Here is a 19946-nt window from a genome sequence, read left to right as displayed (position 1 = left end):
GTTTAAAAGAGAAGAGAACCTAGGGTCAATCGATCCAGAAAAAGTAGTTGAGAGGGGCACCTGGGTGGCTCAGTCGGTTAAGCGTCTGACTCTTAATTTCGGCTCAGGTCATGATCTCATGGTTTTGTGAGTTCAAGCCCCATGTCAGGCTCTGCACTGGCTCTGCAGAGCCTACTTGGGATTCTCTCTTTCCTCTCTGCCCCTCCCCAGCTCATGCTCTCTGTGTCTCTCTCAAAATAAATAAATAAACTTAAAAAACATTTTTAAAAAAAAGAAAGAGTAGTCAATAAAATACAACAACCATTCATGATAAGAACTCTCTGCCAAGTAGGACCAGGATACTGCCTTAAGCTGATAAGGGACATCTAAAAAAATGATCTTATAGTAAACACCATACTCTATTGTGACCTGTTAAAAGCATTCTGTTTAAAATCAGGACAAAAGAAGGATGCTGGGTAGCAACACTTCTATTTAGCATTTTACCAGAGGTCCTAGTTAGCATAATAAGCAAGAAAGAGAAATTCTTATTAGTCAGAATTAGCAGGGCTATTCTGCAGTAACTAATAATCCCAACATTTCAGAGTTTTAAAAACTAGGATCCGTCTGTCATGTCCATTTCCTATCAGTGAGGATTCTTTGTATGGATACCATAGAAATAAAAAGAATAAGGATTGGAGTGGTGCCTGGGTGACTCAGTTGGTTAAGCGTCCAACTTCAGCACAGGTCATGATCTCATGGTTCATGAGTTCAAGCCCCATGTCGGGCTCTGTGCTGACACTGCAGAGCCTGCTTGGGATTCTCTTTCTCCCTCTTTCTCTGCCCCTCCCCTGCTCATGCTCTCTGTCTCTCAAAAATAAATGATAAAAAAATATGCATAAAGTACTCAGAGGAAAAAAGTCTAACAAAATCTGTTTAATATTTTTATGGAGAAAGTTATAAAGCATTAGAAAGGTATTACAGAGGGGTGCCTGAGGGGCTCAGTAGTTTAAGCATCCGTCTTTGGCTCAGGTCATGACCTCATGGCTCATAGGTTTGAGTCCCGCGTCGAACTCTGTGCTGACAGCTCAGAGCCTGGAGCCTGCTTCAGATTCTGTGTCTCCCTTTCTCTGCCCCTTCCCCACTCATGCTCTGTCTCTCTCTCAAAAATAAATAAACATTAAAAAAAAAAGAAAGGTATTACAGAGTAGATCTAAGTAAATGGAGGGACTCACCATTTGTACGGATTGGAGGACTTATTATCATGAAGATGATAATTCTTCCCAAACTGGTCCACATGTCATATATCTTAACAAAATCACAGTAGGATTTTTCATTGAATTTGACAAAGGATGTAAAAAGTCAAACAGAAAAACAGAAGGCAAGGGCACCTGGGTGGCTCCGTCGGTTAAGCACCCGACTCTTGATTTCAGCTCAGGTCATGATCTCTCAATTTGAATTCAAGCCCCCATGTCGGGCTCTGCTGACAGTGCAGAGTCTGCTTGGGATTCTCTCCCTCTCTCTCTGCCCCTCTCCCACTTGCATGTATGCACACACACACTCTCTCAAAATAAATAAATAAAACTTAAAAAAAGAAAAAAGAAAAACAAAGGGCCAAGAACAGCCAAGCCACCCCTAAAGAAGAACAGGAGAATTTACTTCACTAGACAGCGAGACTGATCATACAACTATAAAAATGAAGACTATGTAGGGGCGTCTGGGTGGCTCAGTCGGTTAAGCGTCCGACTTCGGGTCAGGTCATGATCTCGTGGTCCGTGGGTTCGAGCCCCGCGTCGGGCTCTGTGCTGACAGCTCAGAGCCTGCAGTCTGTTTCAGATTCTGTGTCTCCCTCTTTCTCTGACCCTCCCCTGTTCATGCTCTCTCTCTGTCTCAAAAATAAATAAATGTTAAAAAAAAATTTAAAAAAAATGAAGACTGTGTATATTGACACAGAGATAGAAAAATTGACCAGGGGAACAGAAGAGACAGTCCAGGAACGGATCTACACATGTGTGGAAACCTGACACATGATAGTGACAGAACTGTCTGGGCATATTGGTGGGCAAGGCAATCCATAAATTATGGTGTAGGAACAATTGCTATTTGTGTGGAAAACCATGAACATGGATCCCCACCTCAATCCATAGCCACAGAGTGGATTTCAAATCCAAGACTTAAATGTGAAGGGCAAAAGTTTTAAAACTTCTAGAGGAAAACATTGGAGATTATCTTCATGACCTGGGTAGGGAGTAGGGAAGGATTTCTTTACTACCTCCCCAAAACCTAACTGACAAAAAATAATCACCTACTACATATTTAAAAAAAACAAAAACAAAACAACTCATTAAAAAAAAAAAAAGCTCTTGATAATCCTTAAGAAAAAGCCAAATCACCAAAAGGAAACTGGCATTTCATAGAAAACAAGAATGTCCAAAACACATGAAAAGATGTTCCGCTTAATAGCTTGACATTTAAAAGTCTGACAATTTGAGGGGCGCCTGGGTGGCTCAGCCAGTTAAGCATCTGACTCTTGGTTTCTGCTCAGGTCATGATCTCACAACTTGTAGTTTTGAATCCCACATCGGGCTCTGTGCTGACAGCAGGGAGCCTGCTTGGGGTTCTCTGTGTCCCTCTCTCTCTGTTCCGCCCCTGATTTCTCTTTCTGTCTCTGTCAAAAATAAATAAATAAGCATTAAAAAAAAAAAGGTGGGACAGTTTCACGTGTCAGTGAGGGTGTGAAGCAAGAATGCCTCCCTGTCGGTAGCGTGAATGGGCATCGCCTGGTAAGGCTGGCCATGGGCCCAGCCTGTGACACAGTGCTTTCTGTCCTAGGTATATTGTGGAGCCTAGGGCACAACTATTTTCATATTCATACAATGTCATTGTCTTTTCATTGTGTTGACATTTGCACTGATGTGTAAAAGAAAATCGTGTAAAATGGCTTCCTTCTTAGCCCGAAGCAAGGCAGAGTCACCAAGCCATAATCAGTGGTCATTGTGTTCCTCACTATCACATGTTCGAGGTCAAAGAAGTGAGTGTGACTTCAGAATGTCCTTGAGGAGGCAAACATTTCAATTTTATTAAATCTCCATCCTTGTGTACACATCTTTTGGGTATTTTTTTTAATTAAAAAATTTATTTTTATCTTTTAAATTATTTTTGAGAGAGAGAGAGACAGAGAGAGAGAGAGACAAAACATGAGTGGGGGAGGGGTGGAAAGAGAGGGAGACACAGGATCCAAAGCCGGTTCCAGGCTCCAAGCTGTCAGCACAGAGCCCAACACGGGGTTCAAACGCACACACTGTGAGATCATGACCTGAGCCGAAGTTGGATGCTTAATGACTGAGCCACCCAGGTGCCCCTCTTTTTGGTGTTTTAAGTGACTAAACACAAAACACTTCTGATGAATACAGAATTCAGGTCTTGAGGAAAAGCACTGGTGTGATTGGCTTGTGAGAAGAACTGGCCACTTTTCTCAGGAGACACCATTTTTACTCAAAAGAAGGACTGACCAACTATGGTTTTTCAGACTTCAGTATTTGGCTAATATTTTCTTGAAAATCAACAAGACGAGTCTGTCACTTCAAGGAAGCAATTGATAGTATTTGTTGCCAATGATAAAATTCAAGTTTTTAAGAGAAGGTTTGGAACTTGTAAAACATGTATCTGTCTCTGTGACCTTGACAGTTTTCCAATACTCAAGGGCTGTTTTGGAAGGATGAGATCAGTAGTGATATCAATGGATATGATTTTAAAATATTGTATGATGAGGGGTGTGTGGGTGGCTCTGTCCATTAAGTGTCTGATTTTGGCTCAGGTCATGATCAATGGTTCATGGGTTTGAGCCCCAGGTTGGGCTTTGAGTTGACAGCACAGTGCCGGTTGGGATTCTCTCTCTCTCCCTCTCTCTCTGCCCACCTCCCTCTCTCTAAACTTTAAAGAAAAAAAAGGATTTAAAAAAATATTGTATGATGAAAGGTACCAACATTTGGAAGATCTGCCTGATTCAGTCAACTCCTATTTTCCAAATGACCAACATATGATGTTATAAAATCATGCATGAGCAAAAGATACATTCCGGATGCAAGACGAATCAATAGATTTCAATATAATAGAGTGCAGAAAGTCCACGGATATATTTTCAGATTCCAAATTGCAATTAATCTTAAAAAACTACCACCTGCTGAGTTTTTAGCATAGTATCAAGGAAAAATATTCACAATTATCTGAAAAGGCTTAAAATACCATTCCCTTTTCCAACTACATATTTGTGGGAGGTTGGATTTTCAACCAAAATAATGTGGAGCGAATGTGTTAAGAGATTGAATGCAGAAGCAGATAAGAGAATACAGCTGTCTTTTAGTTATGTTGGTCATTATTGAGATTTGTAAAAATACTATAAAACAACGTCACTGTTCTCAAATTTTTTTTACTTTGGAAAATCTAGTTAAACTTATGTGAACCTATACTAGGTTGTTATTGCTAATTTGAATAAATAAATATCTCTAAAAGTTACCAGTTTTTTTTTAAGGTTTATTTATTTTGAGAAAGAGAGTGAGCATGAGCAGGGGAGGGGCAGAGAGAGAGGGAGAGAAAGAATCTCAAGCAGGCTCCACGTTGTCAGCGCAGAGCCCGATTAGGGGCTCTATCTCAGAAACCATGAAATCATGACCTGAGCTAAAATCAAGAACCATCCGCTTACCCGACTGAACCACCCAGGTGCCCCTAAAATTTACTGGTTTTAATGGCTAATATGATGAATATCGGTAGATATCTCCATAATCAAAAGTTCTTTGGGGTCCTTCATACTTTTTAAGAGTATAAAAAAGGCCGTAAGACCAAGTCATTTGAGAATTGATGCCCTAGAAAAATATGCCCTGATGTATATGAAAACTTGTAAGTGTTCGTAGCAGCAGGATCTATACTAGCAGGAGGCTGGAAAGACCACACACGTTCCTCTACCATAGAGTGGGTAAAGAGAGGTCACTGCAATCTTGACGTGGTTCACAATAAAAAAGTGATACTTGGATATGGCCAAAAACCCAAACCCAAACCCAAATGTAAAAAACAATCTGCTACGAGTGGCAAAGTCTCCTTCCTACTCCGCCCGCCCGCCCCCCGACACCTCTCTGGTTTTCCTAGAGATCGTCTACATGCATGTGCTGTGCAAGCAGACATGTATCATGAACCTTCCTTTTTGTTGTCACATGAATGGTCACATCCTCTTTGTCGCTCTCTTTGCTCTTGCTTTTTGTCTCTACAGAGGATCTGGGGGATTATTCTATACTTCCAGTTGTTCTTATTCTTTGTAAGGGTCGCACAGCATTCCATGTGTGGAGGTACCGTGATGTAATCCAGCCCCCGTAAGGTAGTTCGCTTCCGGCCTTTGGCCATAATAGCCACAGTGTATCCCAAATATCTTAACGCATACATCTTTGCGTACATGGGTGTGTACATCTGTAGGATAAGTTATGAGGCATGGGAAGTTGAGGTCAAGGGTGTACATGTTAAGTGTTGGTGTGATTGCCAAGTGGCTCCCCAAAGCGATCATGCCAATTTCACCCCCTACCAGACGTATGTGAGGGTGTCCCTTTCCCTACACACCCACAACGTTTAATCTTTGCTTATCTGAGAGGTGAAAAGGCATTCATATTTAGTTGCTCTTCTTTTATTAGGTCAGAGGGCAGAAGACAACAGTGTTTCCAGTTCTGATTAGAATTGAACCCGGTTGATAAGCACCAAGCACCCTGCTGGTTGGGCTCTGAGGGAGGAGGGGCAAACCCGAGATCCGGTGTGCAGATGCTGTCTGTAGCGCACGTCCCAGGGGCCACTGCACCACTTAGAGGGGAGAGCACACGTTTACCTTTCTTGGGCAGTGGGCACTAGCACGCACTACCCCGGGTGGCCACTGGAGGGCACCAGTGCCCACCGAAACGCGCAGGGAGAGCATGGGGGTCTTGGAGAGCATCTGGTGCCCCTCCACTTTCCTTCTCACCCAGGGCCTTGGCTCTGCCCCTCCGCTCCACCCTCCCTGGGTAGGTGACCAGCTGGCTTCCCCAGGACTCAGGGACTGTCGGGGTTCGAGGCCCTTGGGCTGGGTGGCAAGCTGGAGGGACACAGGTGGAGTGGACACAGCCCCTCCAAGCCCATCTGCTCTACTCTGGGCTCCTCCGAAGCTCCTGCTGACACTCGTGACATTCCCCAGAGGGACCAGTGTGGGGGGGGGGATGCTGCTGGGACAGACGTCCAAGGGCCTTCTACCTTTGTGCTGGCCAAAGGATCCTTGTTCACAAAAGCCTGGACAAACTCCTCAGGCCCGATGTGTCGTAGGCGTTCCTGCACCAGAAGGGAGAGGAGGAGTCGGGAAAGGGGGGAAGGTATGGAGAGGGTGCGCACTGGGGGCCTGGCATGGTGCTCCTGTGGGCTCCCTCCCTCTCAGCCCACCCAAAAGGGTCTCTGGACACCTGTCCTTCTCACTAGGGCTCCACAACCCCTATACTGATTTGTCACGGAGCTCAAAACCAACCTGAAGGAGGCGCCCTGCCTTTCCCATGCCCAGGGGCTGCCATGGTTCATGGAGGGCAGGAAGCAATGTCCCCATAGGGGGTGTGATACCCAGGAAACTAGGCTCAAAACTGGGTAATTGAAATGACCAGCTCCCTCCAGGGGAGGCCTGGTAGCTAAGAGCATGGGGTCTGGGTCAGAATTAAATCCCGGCTCTGTCCCTTCTACTGTGTGACTTCTGGCAAGTCACTTAACATCTCTGGACCTTGGTTTCCTCATTTGTGCAAAGAGGAGAATAACAGTGCCTACCGGGCAGGGTGGTGGTAAGACAAAATACAACAGCGCACCTCACATGTTGAGTCTAATGCCAGAAAGCAGTAAGGGGGCCATAAATGGTGGAGGTTTAAAAGAGAAGAAACCTATCCCCCAACCTCCCCCTCTCTCTCTGGGGCAGGCCCCTTACCCTCTGCATCTATAGGGAATCCACCATGCTGGAGGCTAGGCTGGGGTATCCCCTTCACAAGCAGGAAGGCCTATATGGACTCCTCTGGGAAGCTAGGGTGGGTACAGTGTGTCTGTGAGTCCTGGCTGGGGAAACTTAGGCCCTGGTAGGGAAGACACTAGTTGGTGGAAGATCACACAGCAGGTGGTAGCAGAGCCAGTATTTGAACCCGGGTCCTCTGCCCCAGGCCCAGACTCTCAGGCAGGCCGAGCATATCCAGCCCTCCTGCTGGAGTGGCGAGACTGTTCCAGAGCTAGGGAATCCTGGAGACGCTGGCCGGCCCTGCTGTGACAGGCTCCAAGCCCTGGGTTATGCTGACACAATGTGGGGCGGTGGAGGGGGGGAGGGTGAGGAAGGGGGTTGGGATCAGGGACAGCTGGTTCTCAGCTGTTCCTGGCTCTGGGTCCCGGTAGAGGATGGCACAGGCCTGCTCACCAGCTCCACGTGGGTCAGCTGCTGGGCCAGAGTGTAGGGGTCACTGCAGACGCCGAGGAGCTCCCTGTGGATGGAGGCTGGTGGCTTGGTCCTGTAGGAGATGGGCTTGTCGGCCCCCAGCAGGCCTTCCGGGCCCTGGCCCTGAGCTGCCAGCTTCTGGTGCAGAGCCTGCAGGAGTTGATGCATCGTCTTCCGGTACGCCTGGAGAGGAGGCGGAAAGAGAGGGGCTCGTGCCTGAACACCCATCTCCCCATGTCCAGCCTCTGGGGCTCCAGGCTGGCAGAGACAAGCTGTTGCTTGATGTGCCTGCACCCGTCCCCTCCTGTGGAAGCCGGAAGATCACACATCGGGGAGGGTGACCGTGGTCCAGGGCCGCCCCACCTCTTTGGGCTGGGGTGTGCACTGCCAGCGGGACAGAGGCAGGGAGAGAGGAGGGAGATGCCGCAGGTGCTGGCCTTTTGCTGGGCTTTAATGGGGGCCCCTCCACTGGGGGCCCTCCTCTTTCCTGACCCAGAGTGGCCTTCCTGACTAGCCATGCTGTCCTATCTCTGCCCCGACAGTACTTCTCCAGGTCGCTGCGTGTGACTTCTCTATGGGGCCACTGCGGGAGGTGATCGGGGTTGCTTACTGCCCCACCAGAATGACAGCTCGGCAGGCTCAGGGAAGCCCGTGTTGCCACCTCTGTGCTGTCAGGGCTAGGCCTGGCTCTGGGCACACGGTGGGCCTTTAATAACTACTGACTGTACTGACAAAAGTGTCTCACCATTCAGCTCAGACAGATGCCTTCTTGCTTTGGGCTGCCCTGGATTGGGGAAGAAAGGCCATGGCCCCACCCTGGAGGGGCACCCATCCTCCCCTCCCACATCCACAGGGAGATTGATTTTTCCCCCCCATCAGAGACCCCTATTTCCAAGGAAGGCACCATCAGACTGGCTGTGTTTACTAAGCCTGACATCCACTGTTCCCAAGGGTTCTCTCAGTAATCCACAGAAGGAGCCCCTGAACTTGTCAGCAAATGGCCCCCCAGAGGTTGATTCAACCCCCACAGGCCGAGGAGCCTGGGTGGGAGTGTCTGAGGCCTGGCCTCCTGGCCATGATGAGCCATCAGGCAGGGTGCCCAGAGGGCCTAGAGGGCTGGGAGAATAATGGGTGGTCAGTCATCAGTACTTCAGGTAATTTCATAATTTTTTTGATGTTTATTTTTGAGAGAGAAAGAGAGCGAGAGAGAGTGAGCACGGGCAGGGGAGGAGCAGAGAGAGAGGGAGACATAGAATCTGAAGCAGGCTGTCTGCACTGATGGCAGAGAGTTTGATGTGGGGCTCTAACTCATGAACCGTGAGATCATGACCTGAGCCAAATTTGGACCCTTAACTGACTGAGCCACCCAGGTGCCCCTAGTGCTGCCAGGTTATTTCAGACAGAAGAAGTGTGCTTTCTTCATGCTGCTTTGAATCACACAAATCCAGCAGCATTTTGCAGGTGGGGCGTCTGGCAAGCTGGGCCGAGTGTGCACGGGGAGGCCTCAACACTGAATCTGCCAGGGTTCCAGGTGGGGCGGTTGAGGCCCAGCATTGTTGTGGTGCCCAGAGCTCTGGGAGACCAAGATGGCATCCGCTTGGTGCTCATGGAAGTGCTTCTCTGTCAAGCGGTCATGGGCAGAGCCCTCAGGACATGGGAACCAGGATGGGAGGCTGTCAACCCTAACTGAACCCGAACGCTAAGCCTTGCTTCCAGAGTCATGGTGGGCAGACCCACTGGTTAGCTGGATAGTATGTGGATAAACTGAGATTGCCTGCAGACTAGCTGTGTCAGGTCCAAAAGTGTGGTCAGCATGCTGCCTATCAGATCTTTATTTGTGTGCTGGGAAAATGGGGAGTTGGGTCCATCCTGTGAGCCCCGATACCTGCACTGGCCCCCTATCTCTGTCCTCACTCAGACTCAGATTTAAGCAGTCACACTGTCATCATGTTCCCTCCTTCCCCACTCACCCCTCCACCACCCCACCCCACTAGTCACCCACTCCTGTCAGCCTTCAGACTGGCCCTTGCTGCCTCCCTGGACCTCCTGTCAGGAGAGCCCAGGGCCCTTTCTCAGGCGGCATCTGCCTTGGCCTCATTGTCTCAGCCTCCAGTTCCTCCTGCCTCAGGCTGTCAGCAGGCTTGTCTGCATCATCCTTCGGGGTATGTGGGGGGAGTAGTCCTCCCTATCTCCGTCTGGTCCTCCCCTTCCCCTCAGTCATACGCTGTCTAGAGTGTCACTTAGTGTTTGTGTGTGGACAACATCCAACTTCTCTGATCTCCAGATCAGATCATGGCTCAGGGGTCACCTTGACCCAATGCATGTAAGTGGAAGTCACCCTCACCTTGTCCAGAGCTGCCCCCTCTGTCTGCAACCCTGTCTCAGTGACTGGAGCACTGCCGTCAGGCACGCAGGCCTGGAGCCATCCTCAAGCCACCCTCTCCCTCACATCCCTCCCGGTTATCACCAACCCTCTTGATTTTGCTTTCTGACATTTCCATGCTCTGTCTCTGTGGTCCTAAGAGACCTCAGAGGGCCCCCCGCATCCATGCTGGCCTCTCTAGACTCCACTCTGCAGCCAGAGCCGTCTGTCGAAAATGCACATCTGACCCCTGCCTCTCCCTTCTTTAAAATACCTCCATGCCTTTGCAAAGACAGAAACCCCGCAGGACTGGGGGGTCCTGAAATCAGGCTCTGTTCATGCTCGATGGCCTCCACACAGCCCCTGCCTGCCTTCTCAGTGCTCCAGACACATGCAGCTCCTTCGTCCCTTGACCCCTTCCCTGCCCCCGGCAGGGCCTGTGCAGCATTCTCTCTCTTGGCATGCTCTTATCCTTGGGACCTCAGAGCACCAGGCTTCCTTCAAACCCTCGGCCAAGCCTCAATCAGGGGATTGAGTATCTCCTCTCTCTGGACTATCAGCTCCATGAAGATAATATACCGTGTCACTCTTTGCTCATCCCCAGCATGAAGGACACGGGGACTCACACACGTGCTGATTGGATTAATGTGGCCTTCACCTGCTTCTCATTGGTTGGCCTCTCCAATGTAGATGTCGGAGCCCTCCTGAAGTCAAGGATGCAGCGTATCCTTTCTAGTTTGCTAGAACCACGTGCTTACCCTATTTTAAAAATACACACATAGGGGCGCCTGGGTGGCTTTGTTAGTTATGCGTCTGACTTCTGCTCAGGTCATGATCTTGCGGTTCATGAGTTCAAGCCCTGCGCTGGGCTCTGTGCTGACGGCTCAGAGCCTGGAGCCTGCTTCAGATTCTGTGTTTCCTTCTCTCTCTCTGCTGCTCCACTGCTTGCACTCTGTCTCTCTCTGTCTCTCAAAAATGAATAAGTGTTAAAAAATTTTTGAAAACATGCAGGTAATTTAGCAAGACTTGTTTGTACTGAACCAATATTCACTCCAAATGGTTATCATTTTCCTGTTAGCTCAGTCCTTTAGAATTTATCTGGTGGTGTTAGCCTCAAGCTTACTGTTGGTTCTTTCCCGAATCTTCTGCACCCCCTCGGAATATGGGGATGGTATTTACCCTTCATTTCCTCACTGATTCCTACACCCTTGTGGATAGAGGCTGAGAGATCCCCTAGGTGCATCCGAGCAGGCTGAGAGAGACCTAGCACTGACAATGTTGAGGTCGTCCTTGTCCCCGTCAGGAATCCACATTTCGGAACACGTGGCTTTCCTGCATTCCATCCATTTCCACAGAGCCATCTGCTGTGTGCACAGAGCTGGGTTTCAAGTGCAGAGGTTGTCCAAGAGTGAAGGCTGTGTTTCTCCAAGGTGCCTCTTGGACTTTCATGGTTAGAACTCATCTCTGGCTGGACAACCCTGGGCCTCTGTTCTTCGGAGTTCTTGCAAATCCCACCTGAGCCAGCCCAGGGTGCCTTGCAACGGGCTTGGCCCACCTTGCATGGGCAGGAGCTTGGCACCTGCTGCCAGTTTGTTCTCCATGTCAGCTTTTTGCTACCTGTGCCCTTGGGTGCGGGTGAGGTTCCAGGGGCAGTGGGTCAGCCCAGCAGACAGTTGTGTGAATGGCAAAGCAAGGTCAGTCCCCCGGAGAGCCCATGGTATCAGCTTCCTGTGTGATTGGCCCCATGGGTGAGGCCAGGGCACCAAGATCCTCCTGTCCTGTCTCCCTTACTGGGGCTATGACTTTGGGGCCTTCCCTGGCTTCTCCTTCAGCCTCAGCACTGGCCTCCTTGAGCCAAAACTGCTGAGTCCAACCCACTGGAAGCCCCTCTAAGGCAGGGTCCTCTCCCTAGCACAGGGTGGCCCTGAGCAGGTTCAATGCAAGGGCCAGGTGCTGGGAAGACTTCCATGTTCAGTCATGGAGAAAAGCCTTTTCAGCTCCTCTCTGGCCTTTTGTTCCCAGATAATGAGAGGCAGTGGGCAGTACAGGGAGGGACATGAGGGTTCAGGAGAGGAGGCAGCTCATAAGAGAGAAGTGTCACCTTTCACAGTCCACTAGTGGGAAAGCTTCCTTGGTCCTGGCCCTGTGCTGTTTCCTCTTCTTCCCTGAGCTCCATTGTTATGTCACAGTCCTTACCATGCTCCCTCATTATAGAAAGAAGTTTAAGGCTCGGAGAGGTTAAGTAATTTGTCCAAAGACACATAGCTCTGAAAACACTCGTGCTCATTTCATGGATTTATGCATGGCATTTTATATCATTTGATCGTATTCCTATGTGAGAAATCTTTTATAGGATGATGCTGAAATATTTTTGGAGCCAAAGATATAATGTTTATAATTTGTTTAAAAATAATTTGGATGGACGGCACCTGGGTGGCTCAGTTCGTTAAGCATCCGACTTCAGCTGGGGTCATGATATCACGGTTCATGAATTCGAGTCCCACATCGGGATCTCTGCTGTCGGCCCTGCTTCGGATCCTCTGTTCCCCCCTCTCTCTGCCCCTCCCCTGCTTGTGCTCTCTTTCTCAAAAATAATAAACATTAAAAAAATAATTTGGAGGGAGGGGGAAGTGTGTGAAGGGATAGAAGAAACTATTTGGCAAAATGTTGATCATTGTTGAACCTAGGTGATAAATACACAGGTGTTTACAGTTACTATTCTCTGTGTTTGTGTATGCTTGAAATGTTCCACAATAGCAACTCCATAAAAGTTAAAAATAAGCCCCATATGCCTGAATTTTGGAAATAATTTGTTCCCCATCACAGCTCACATTTACCAAGTGCCAAAATAAGAACACAAGTGACTTCAGGGATTCTTTGCTGCAAAGTTGTGTAGTGGGAACAGTATTTTTGCTGATGAACAAACTGAAGCTCAGAGAGGTGAAGTAACTTGTCCGAGGTCACACAGATGTGGTTTCTGAGCCTGGATCTATGTGGGCTCACATGGTATGGTCCAGACCTCATGCTCTGAGAGTTCTACTGGTCCTGCCTTATCAGTCTGGTCACCAGCTCCTTTCTGAGCCCAGCCTTTGCCCTTGCTGGGGGGCAGGGAGCAACCCATAGCCCCATCCAGGCGAGGGGAGGTTGCACGTAGAGGACATCTGCTTTGGAGGGGCTGCTCCTGTGTAAGGGCAACTTGGGGATCTCAAAGACACATGGAAGCACCCTGGCCTGGGCCTGGGCGGGTGGGGAGGGGGCCACAAAACCTCGTTCCAGCCCATACTGCTCAGCACACCTAACTGGATCCCAAGCCAGGGAATGAGAACATCTGCAATGAATTATTTCTGCTCCAAACACCTCCACCTGGTGGATGACTGCTCTTGACAGTCATTCCTAGGCCTCAGTTATTCTCATCCACGGCTGGTTAGAAAAGATTTCCCAGCACAGCCCTGGTGGCAGGCCTGGCAGTTTCTCAGGGGGCTGGCACTTGGGCCCTATTTCCCTAGGGAACCAGTCCAGGACTTACACCCATCCCCACCACTGTAGCCAGAATGGCAGGGTCTGCCTTTGAAGTGGCTTCACCAATGGCAGAGGCAGGCCTGACAAGGGTGGATAGTTCCACCGATGATTTAGATCTCATTCTACTGAAGGCCTCCTGGGGAGAGGGAGCTCTCATCCCCCTGCATACCCTCCACTCCATCCATCCATCCATCTCTTCTCGCCTCATCTGCTATTGCCCATCTCCCTTTTTATATAGTCCCCTACCAACAGATCCATTAATTCACTCATCTATCTTTCCTCTGTCCTTCCTAATGTTTGCCACTCATCCACCTACCCATCCATCCGTCCATCCATCCATTTATCCATCCACTCCTACATCCCTCCATACACTCACCCACTCACCCTCCCACCCATACATTCATCCACCTACCCACCTAACCCAAACTTCCACCCACCTAACCATCCACACACCCACCCAGCCATCCTTCCAGTCATCCATCCATCCATCCATCCATCCTCCCATCTACCCATCCATCCTTACTCACTCATCCATTCACCCAACCATACATCCTTATTCATCCATCCACCTATCCATCTATCCACCCATCCATTATTCACCCACCCATTCATCCATCCATCCATCCACCAATTCATCCACCCATCCATTATTCAGCTATCCATCCATCCATCTATCCATATTCATCCATCCATCCACTCACCCACACCCACATAGACCCATCCACCTACCCACACACCAAACTTCCCATCCATCCATCTATCCATCCCCCCATCTACCCATCAACCTTTCCACATCTGCTCACACCAAAAGTCCATCTGTCTATCAGAATACCCAAACATCTATCTTCCCCCTCCACCCATTCACCAAAGTAGCCAACTATCTATCCAGCCAGTCAGCCAGCATCTCCCTCCCTGCTTCTGCCCACCCTCCTGATTCATCCAATCATTGAGCTTTCTCTGACCCTATTTCCTGCTGCAACCTAAGCCAAGTGTCAGGATCCCCAGATGGCTTAGGGGAGGCAGAGGAGGAGGAGAAGGAGGAGAAGGAGGAGGAGGAGAGGGAGGAAGAAGAGATGACTTATCTCACTGAGCCCTCAGAATGGCTAAGTCATTTGTCTGCTCTGTGAAGTGACCCACAGGCAAGGCCTCCCTCTCTGAGCATCAGTTAGGTCGTGGACCTTATGGCTTCTTATTGCCCAGCCTGATTTAGTTTTCCTTTGTTTCACAAGCACCTGGTTCTGCCATGTCCAGACCCACTTTGAGGCACATGACTAGCTACCAGCTTGCCACATGCAGTCTCCTCCCAGGGCAAGTGACGTGCATTCTCCCCAATGTTCTCTCCTAGGTAAAGCAACATCAGTGCTGGCCACGGAATCATCCTGGAGATTCTGATAAACCTGCCCCTTCTAAATGTACCAGGAGATCTCCATCCCCTTCGCCGGGCCCTTCTCTGTACTCTGCTTAGAGGTGGGGACTTTTGCCCTCCTTTTACCTTTAAGTGTCTTCCCCAGAGTAATGCGGCTGGGAGAACAGGGCAGGGTGTGGGGTGCGGAGGCACCTGATGCCCAGTACACTGGCTGCCTTCCAAGCCACTAGAGCATTTACCCTGGGATGAGGTTTTGGCCACACGGGGGCGCTCTCTCCTCCTCTGCCACTACCAGGGCCCTCCAGGTCAGCCTAATGGATCACTGACCAAGGGCCTGATCCCAAGAGCCTATGAGAGGGTCTTTCCTCGCCTGCCATCTGATGCCATGTATGAGTACAGGCCAGGAGCGAGGTCAAGAGACGCCTGGAACCAGAGGCGTGGTTTCCCTGCCAGCTCTGTAGGGCCTGATTTCCTGATGGGGCAGAAAGGGGCTGATTTTAGAGGAGCTACAGTGTACAGATGGGAAGATGAGGGTCCTGAGGTTGGCCCAAGGAACGGGCTCAGGTCCCGGATGTAGGGGTGCAGACGGGGTTGTAGGACTCGCGCTAGGCCTGCCCACCTCGTCACAGGGGGCGATGCGGCCCATCACGTCCTTCAGGTGCCCGATGGTCGACTCCTCCTGGAAGTCCCGCGGGAATGTCTCCGTCCATTCGGCCAACAACTGGAGGAGTTTTGGGCCAAACTTCCGGACCCGGGCCTGCAAGGCAAGCCAAGGAGCGTCTGCGCCAGGTGAAGGGTGCCTGGAGGCGGGGCCACATCAGCCGCTGCATCAGCCCCTCACCGCGCATCCTCTGCTGGGGTCTGGACCACCGAGGCAGCAGCGCTGGTGGCCAAGGAAGGTGTGCCTCGTGCCTTCTCTGTGTCAGGTGACAGGGATGCGACATGGGGATGGGGCTGACCACCGTGGGACAGGGACAGACACACCTTTGAGTCAGGGTCCTCTCTTATTTTTGCCTGCCGGGCATATGGTCTCCCCTCCTCTGGTGATAACATCTCAGTTTGCTTTGGGGGTTTCCCCTCTCACTCATTCCCAGTCCTTGGGGTTCAGTGGCAGCTTACCTAGCTTCAGGCCTCGTGGCATGGGACCGGCTCAGTGCTGGCCAATCAGAACACAGTACACACCCATCATGCACAGTGATTGGCTCACACATGGACACTGCGTTTAAGCTAAGCCAATGAGATAGAGACTTTTATTGGGAACTATTTAGAACGCGGCATGCTCTTTCCACCCAAATTGGTAAGAGTAGATGGTGAGCCTAGGGCAGCAGAGGCCACCTGCCACTGTGCAGAGAAAGGGTGAGGCTGGCACAGAGGAAAACAGGGCGGAGGGTGGGAGGGAGAAAGACCACGTTTCAATGCGGGTCATTTGAGCCCCTGGAGCCAGAGGCACTTGAGACTTTGCAGTTACATGAGCCAGTAAATCCCTTTGTCTTAGGCCAGTTGCAAGTGGGTTTCTATCACTGTAGTAGCAGAGCCTGATCGACACACCTATAAATAATCATAGCCCGCGGGATCTGGCCAGGGACGGATGTGGGGAACCACAAGAAGGCTAGGCCATCAGCGGACCCCACAGAGGAGAGAAGGTTGGAACAGAGTGTGCGGAGGGCAGGAAGCCCAGTAGAGGCTGCAGAACCATCCCACGTGGCAAGGGTCCTACTGACGGGGCTCTGGGGGCCCGGGTCTGGACTTGGTGTAAGCCCAAGGGCTCCCATAGGGCATTGGAAAACAGTACCTGGTTAAAGGTTGCGACTTTGTCCCCTCTGTCTGTGGTCCTCTGATAAGTCAGAAACCCCTGTGGGCTTCTCCTCCGGAGAATGGGGACTCACTGCCACTCCAAGATGCAGATGTGTGAGGACACGTCAGGGGAGCGCCTGCGTACTCAGAGGGCCCCTGCCCTGCCCCTCACCTTGTCCAGCACCGGCTGGTCCAGCTGCTGCTGCTCAATGCACAGGTGGCAGACCCGGGCCAGGAGCTCCCGGGGCTCGATGAAGAGGCGGGAGCTCAGAAGGAAGGTGAAGATGTAGGCTTTCTGGGGGGACAAAGAGAAAGGCAGCATGTGCTCCCCAAGTCATGGCAGGGATGTGCTCTCAGGCCCCAGCCCAGCCCCAGCCCTACTGTCTCCCCATGCCTGGTGGAAGAAAGCCCACTCTTAGGCCCCTCCTCCCCACTGAGTGGGCCACCCACCTCGGGGTAGTAGTCAGTCGTGGGCACCAGGTGCTGGATGAGGGTGTCCAGGGAAGCTGAGGAGGGAGCTCCGTCCAGGAGGGGCTGCCCGGCCTGCTCGCCATCCGTGGGCTCCGTGGGGGGTGGGCCAAGGCTGCCTGGGGTGACCATGTCGGAGGCGCTCAGTGTCCGGGGCATGCCTGCCTGCAATAACAAGAAGTTGAGGCACGCCTGAGCTGGGGCCTGCTGGTCCTCTGGGCTCCTGGCTGCATGGCTCTGCCTCCTACAGGCACTTTGGTGTCCACCCAAGTCCAGTGATCACTTCCTGGGAGGCCTTCCAGGGATCCTTAGCCCCGCAGCACAGCACTCCTCAGGAACCAACCACCCTCTACTCTTGGTCCAAGCCATTTAGGGACTAACCCCTTCCACTCCTACCCCAAAGCAATGAAGGTTGCTTTTGATAAGACTTGGACAATTAGCATATTGCCCCTGCCCCTGGCCACAAAGACGATTAGTTCAGGGATGGGTCTGATCCAAACTGGAGAGCTCATGTGCAATCCCAGAACTTCTGTGGTACTCAGAAGTCTCTTCCCCCTGGAGTCCCTGAACAGGCAAGAATGGCACCATTTGGGCCATCTTGGCCCCACAAGGAGCCAGGGAGGTGGGCACATTCCTGAGTTCCTTGGGTGGGGCCTTGCGTCCTGCTGTGCTTGAAGCTGCTGTGTGGACTCCTCCATTGCGTGAGCCTGTTTAATGTGCGGTTCTCTCAGGTGGCCCTGTGTAGCCTGGCGCTCCAGACTCTGTGTGATTCAGACCCACTGACCCATCCAGCTGTTTCCTCCACAGAAATGCTCTCCCGCCATGTGCACTCGCTTATCCCTGTGCACCTGGCTAAAATGCTTCCTCGTCCGTGAAGCCTTCCCTTCTTCCCTACAGTGACCCCCGCCAAGGCTGGGCCTCACTTCAGGTGGGCAGCACCAGATTCTCCTTGTCAGCGCTGCTGGGTGCTTGCGATGTGGCTGGTGGTGTCTGGTGCAGAGAAAGGCCACCTGTGGCCTGTTTGTATAGTGACTTCACCCGAACCTCATCCAGGTGGGTCTCAGCGCACGTGCTCTGAGCTGGCACTAGTCAAGGGCTGGCCTGTAGCAGGTGCCCATCCGTGTGTGTGATGTGGACCTGGGTTTCCTCCTCCAGGTTCTTCCGCATATCCCTGTAGGCCAGTCTTCCTGAACTAAGCCTTCAGGGCACTTATGTCTGTGAGTCCTGGCCAAGCCTGTGACTGTTTAACCATCCCCCATGCTGGGCATTGAAGTCACCCCACAGTCGTCTAATTTTTTTTTTTAATGTTTATTATTTTAATGTTATGTTTTTTAAAATGTTTTTTAATGTTTATCTCTCTGTTAGAGAGATAGCCAGAGCAGGAGCGGGGGGAGGGGCAGACAGCCAGGAGGGAAACCAAATCTGAAGCAGGCTCCAGGCTCTGAGCTGTCAGCACAGAGCCCAATGTGGGGCTCGAACTCACGAACTGTTAGGTCATGACCTGAGCCGAAGTTGGACACTCAACCAACTGAGCCACCCAGCTGCCCCTCTTTTTTAATGTTTATTCATTTATTTTGAGAGAGAGAATGAGAGAGAGAGAGAGAGAGAGCAAGCAGGGGAGGGTCAGAGAGACAGGGAGAGAGAATCCTAAGCAGACTCTGAGCTGTAAGTGCAGAGCCCAACCTGGGGCTCGATCTCCTGAACTATGAGATCATGACCTGAACTGAAATCAAGAGTCAGACACTTAACCGACTGAGTCATCCAGTCACCGTCACCCCCACATTCTTAACCAGGGAGTCCTGCAGGGTTCCTGCAGGGGCCTTCCAGGAAACAGTCTCCCCATCACCCTGCTCACTCTGCCTGTGCATTTCCCATGGCAGACTGGAACCCAGGCCCATTTCTGTCTTTCCTGACCCCTTGGGTGACCTGGCTCTGAAAGTAGAGACAGGGGTGTGCAGAGTCAGAGCTGAGGTTGAGGGTTGGAGGGAGCCCTGAGGAGGGCTGTCCTGAGGGTGTACGGGGACTGGGTCACAGCACACACCCCACGGGTGGGGGTGGGGGGTTGGCAGTGTGGGAACCAGCGTGGATGTCTGCCGGCACAGTCCTGGCCCTGAGCACAGCGGCAACTTTATTTTCACCTCCCTGGCAAAGCTGTAAGTGTTCAATTTTCAGCTGATGCAACTGTGAAATGTCACAAAACCACCTCTTGCCAACCTGTGGGGGAGGCCGCAGGTGTGCATGTGGGCACACGGGAGGCTGCTGAGCTCACTGGGGGGGTGGCTGTCAGCTCTGGGATGAGCGCCAGCTCTGCCCCACACCCAGGGCCTGGTGTCTGAGCCTAATTCCATAAGACAGAACTCATGCCAGGCCGGCAAAGCGTGGTCTCTCCTGCTGGATACCTGGCACCTTCTCTCTCCAGGGATCCCAGTCCAATTTTCTCAAAGATGAGCCACTATCTTGGGTGGAGGTGATTCTAGAAACCTCTCTGCAGGGCAGGGTGGGAGAAGCCCTTCTGGGGAGGCCAGGATGCCACTACTTCAAGAGGTGAGCTGGGAAGCCCCCAGATCACCTCCAGGCCTGGACTGCCACTGGGGGCTGGATGCGGGATGCTGGGCACGTGGGAAGGTGGGTGGGCTCAGACTCAGCTCTGCTTTGGAGCAACAGGCTCACACTGGAGGCTGGAGCGGAGCTGGAGGCCAGAACCATCGTGGTCCACAGGGATGCCCAAAGAGTGGACAGGCTGCTGGCATCACCCCTCCGACCTCCAGCTACCCACTGTGACCTCGGCTGGGCCCAGGCCTGGGGCTCAGTGGATGGGTTTGTGTTCCTGCTGCTGCAGTCTCTGGCTCCCTCTGCACCATTCTAGGTGCCGTGGACTCAGTGGGATCTCTCAGAAATGGCGGTGGGAAGTAGACCACGAGCAGACCAATGTGTGCAGAGAGAGTGTCCCACGGAGGCATGTGCTCTGCAGGGTGTGCCCAGGTGAGGGGAGAGGGGAATGG

The 19946-nt window shown here is 51.5% G+C and overlaps 1 protein-coding gene across 1 annotated transcript in view; it reads right to left on the bottom strand.

The window, feature by feature from the left end:
• Positions 1 to 17103, bottom strand: part of RASGEF1C (RasGEF domain family member 1C) — a 37571-nt gene extending 20468 nt beyond the window's left edge. Inside the window, exons 1-5 of the mRNA XM_007083074.3 lie at positions 16927 to 17103; positions 16649 to 16771; positions 15302 to 15439; positions 7418 to 7618; positions 6238 to 6312 (exon numbers count right to left, since the gene is read on the bottom strand). Of these exons, the coding sequence (XP_007083136.2) occupies positions 6238 to 6312; positions 7418 to 7618; positions 15302 to 15439; positions 16649 to 16771; positions 16927 to 17103 (714 nt within the window). The remainder of the gene's footprint in view (positions 1 to 6237; positions 6313 to 7417; positions 7619 to 15301; positions 15440 to 16648; positions 16772 to 16926) is intronic.
• Between the last annotated feature and the right edge of the window lie 2843 nt (positions 17104 to 19946).

Source organism: Panthera tigris, chromosome A1 (assembly GCF_018350195.1).
Source record: "Panthera tigris isolate Pti1 chromosome A1, P.tigris_Pti1_mat1.1, whole genome shotgun sequence".
Taxonomy (NCBI): Eukaryota; Metazoa; Chordata; class Mammalia; order Carnivora; family Felidae; genus Panthera; species Panthera tigris.
The sequence above is the reverse complement of the archived record's forward strand: the minus strand, read 5'-3'. Positions and strand labels throughout refer to the sequence as shown.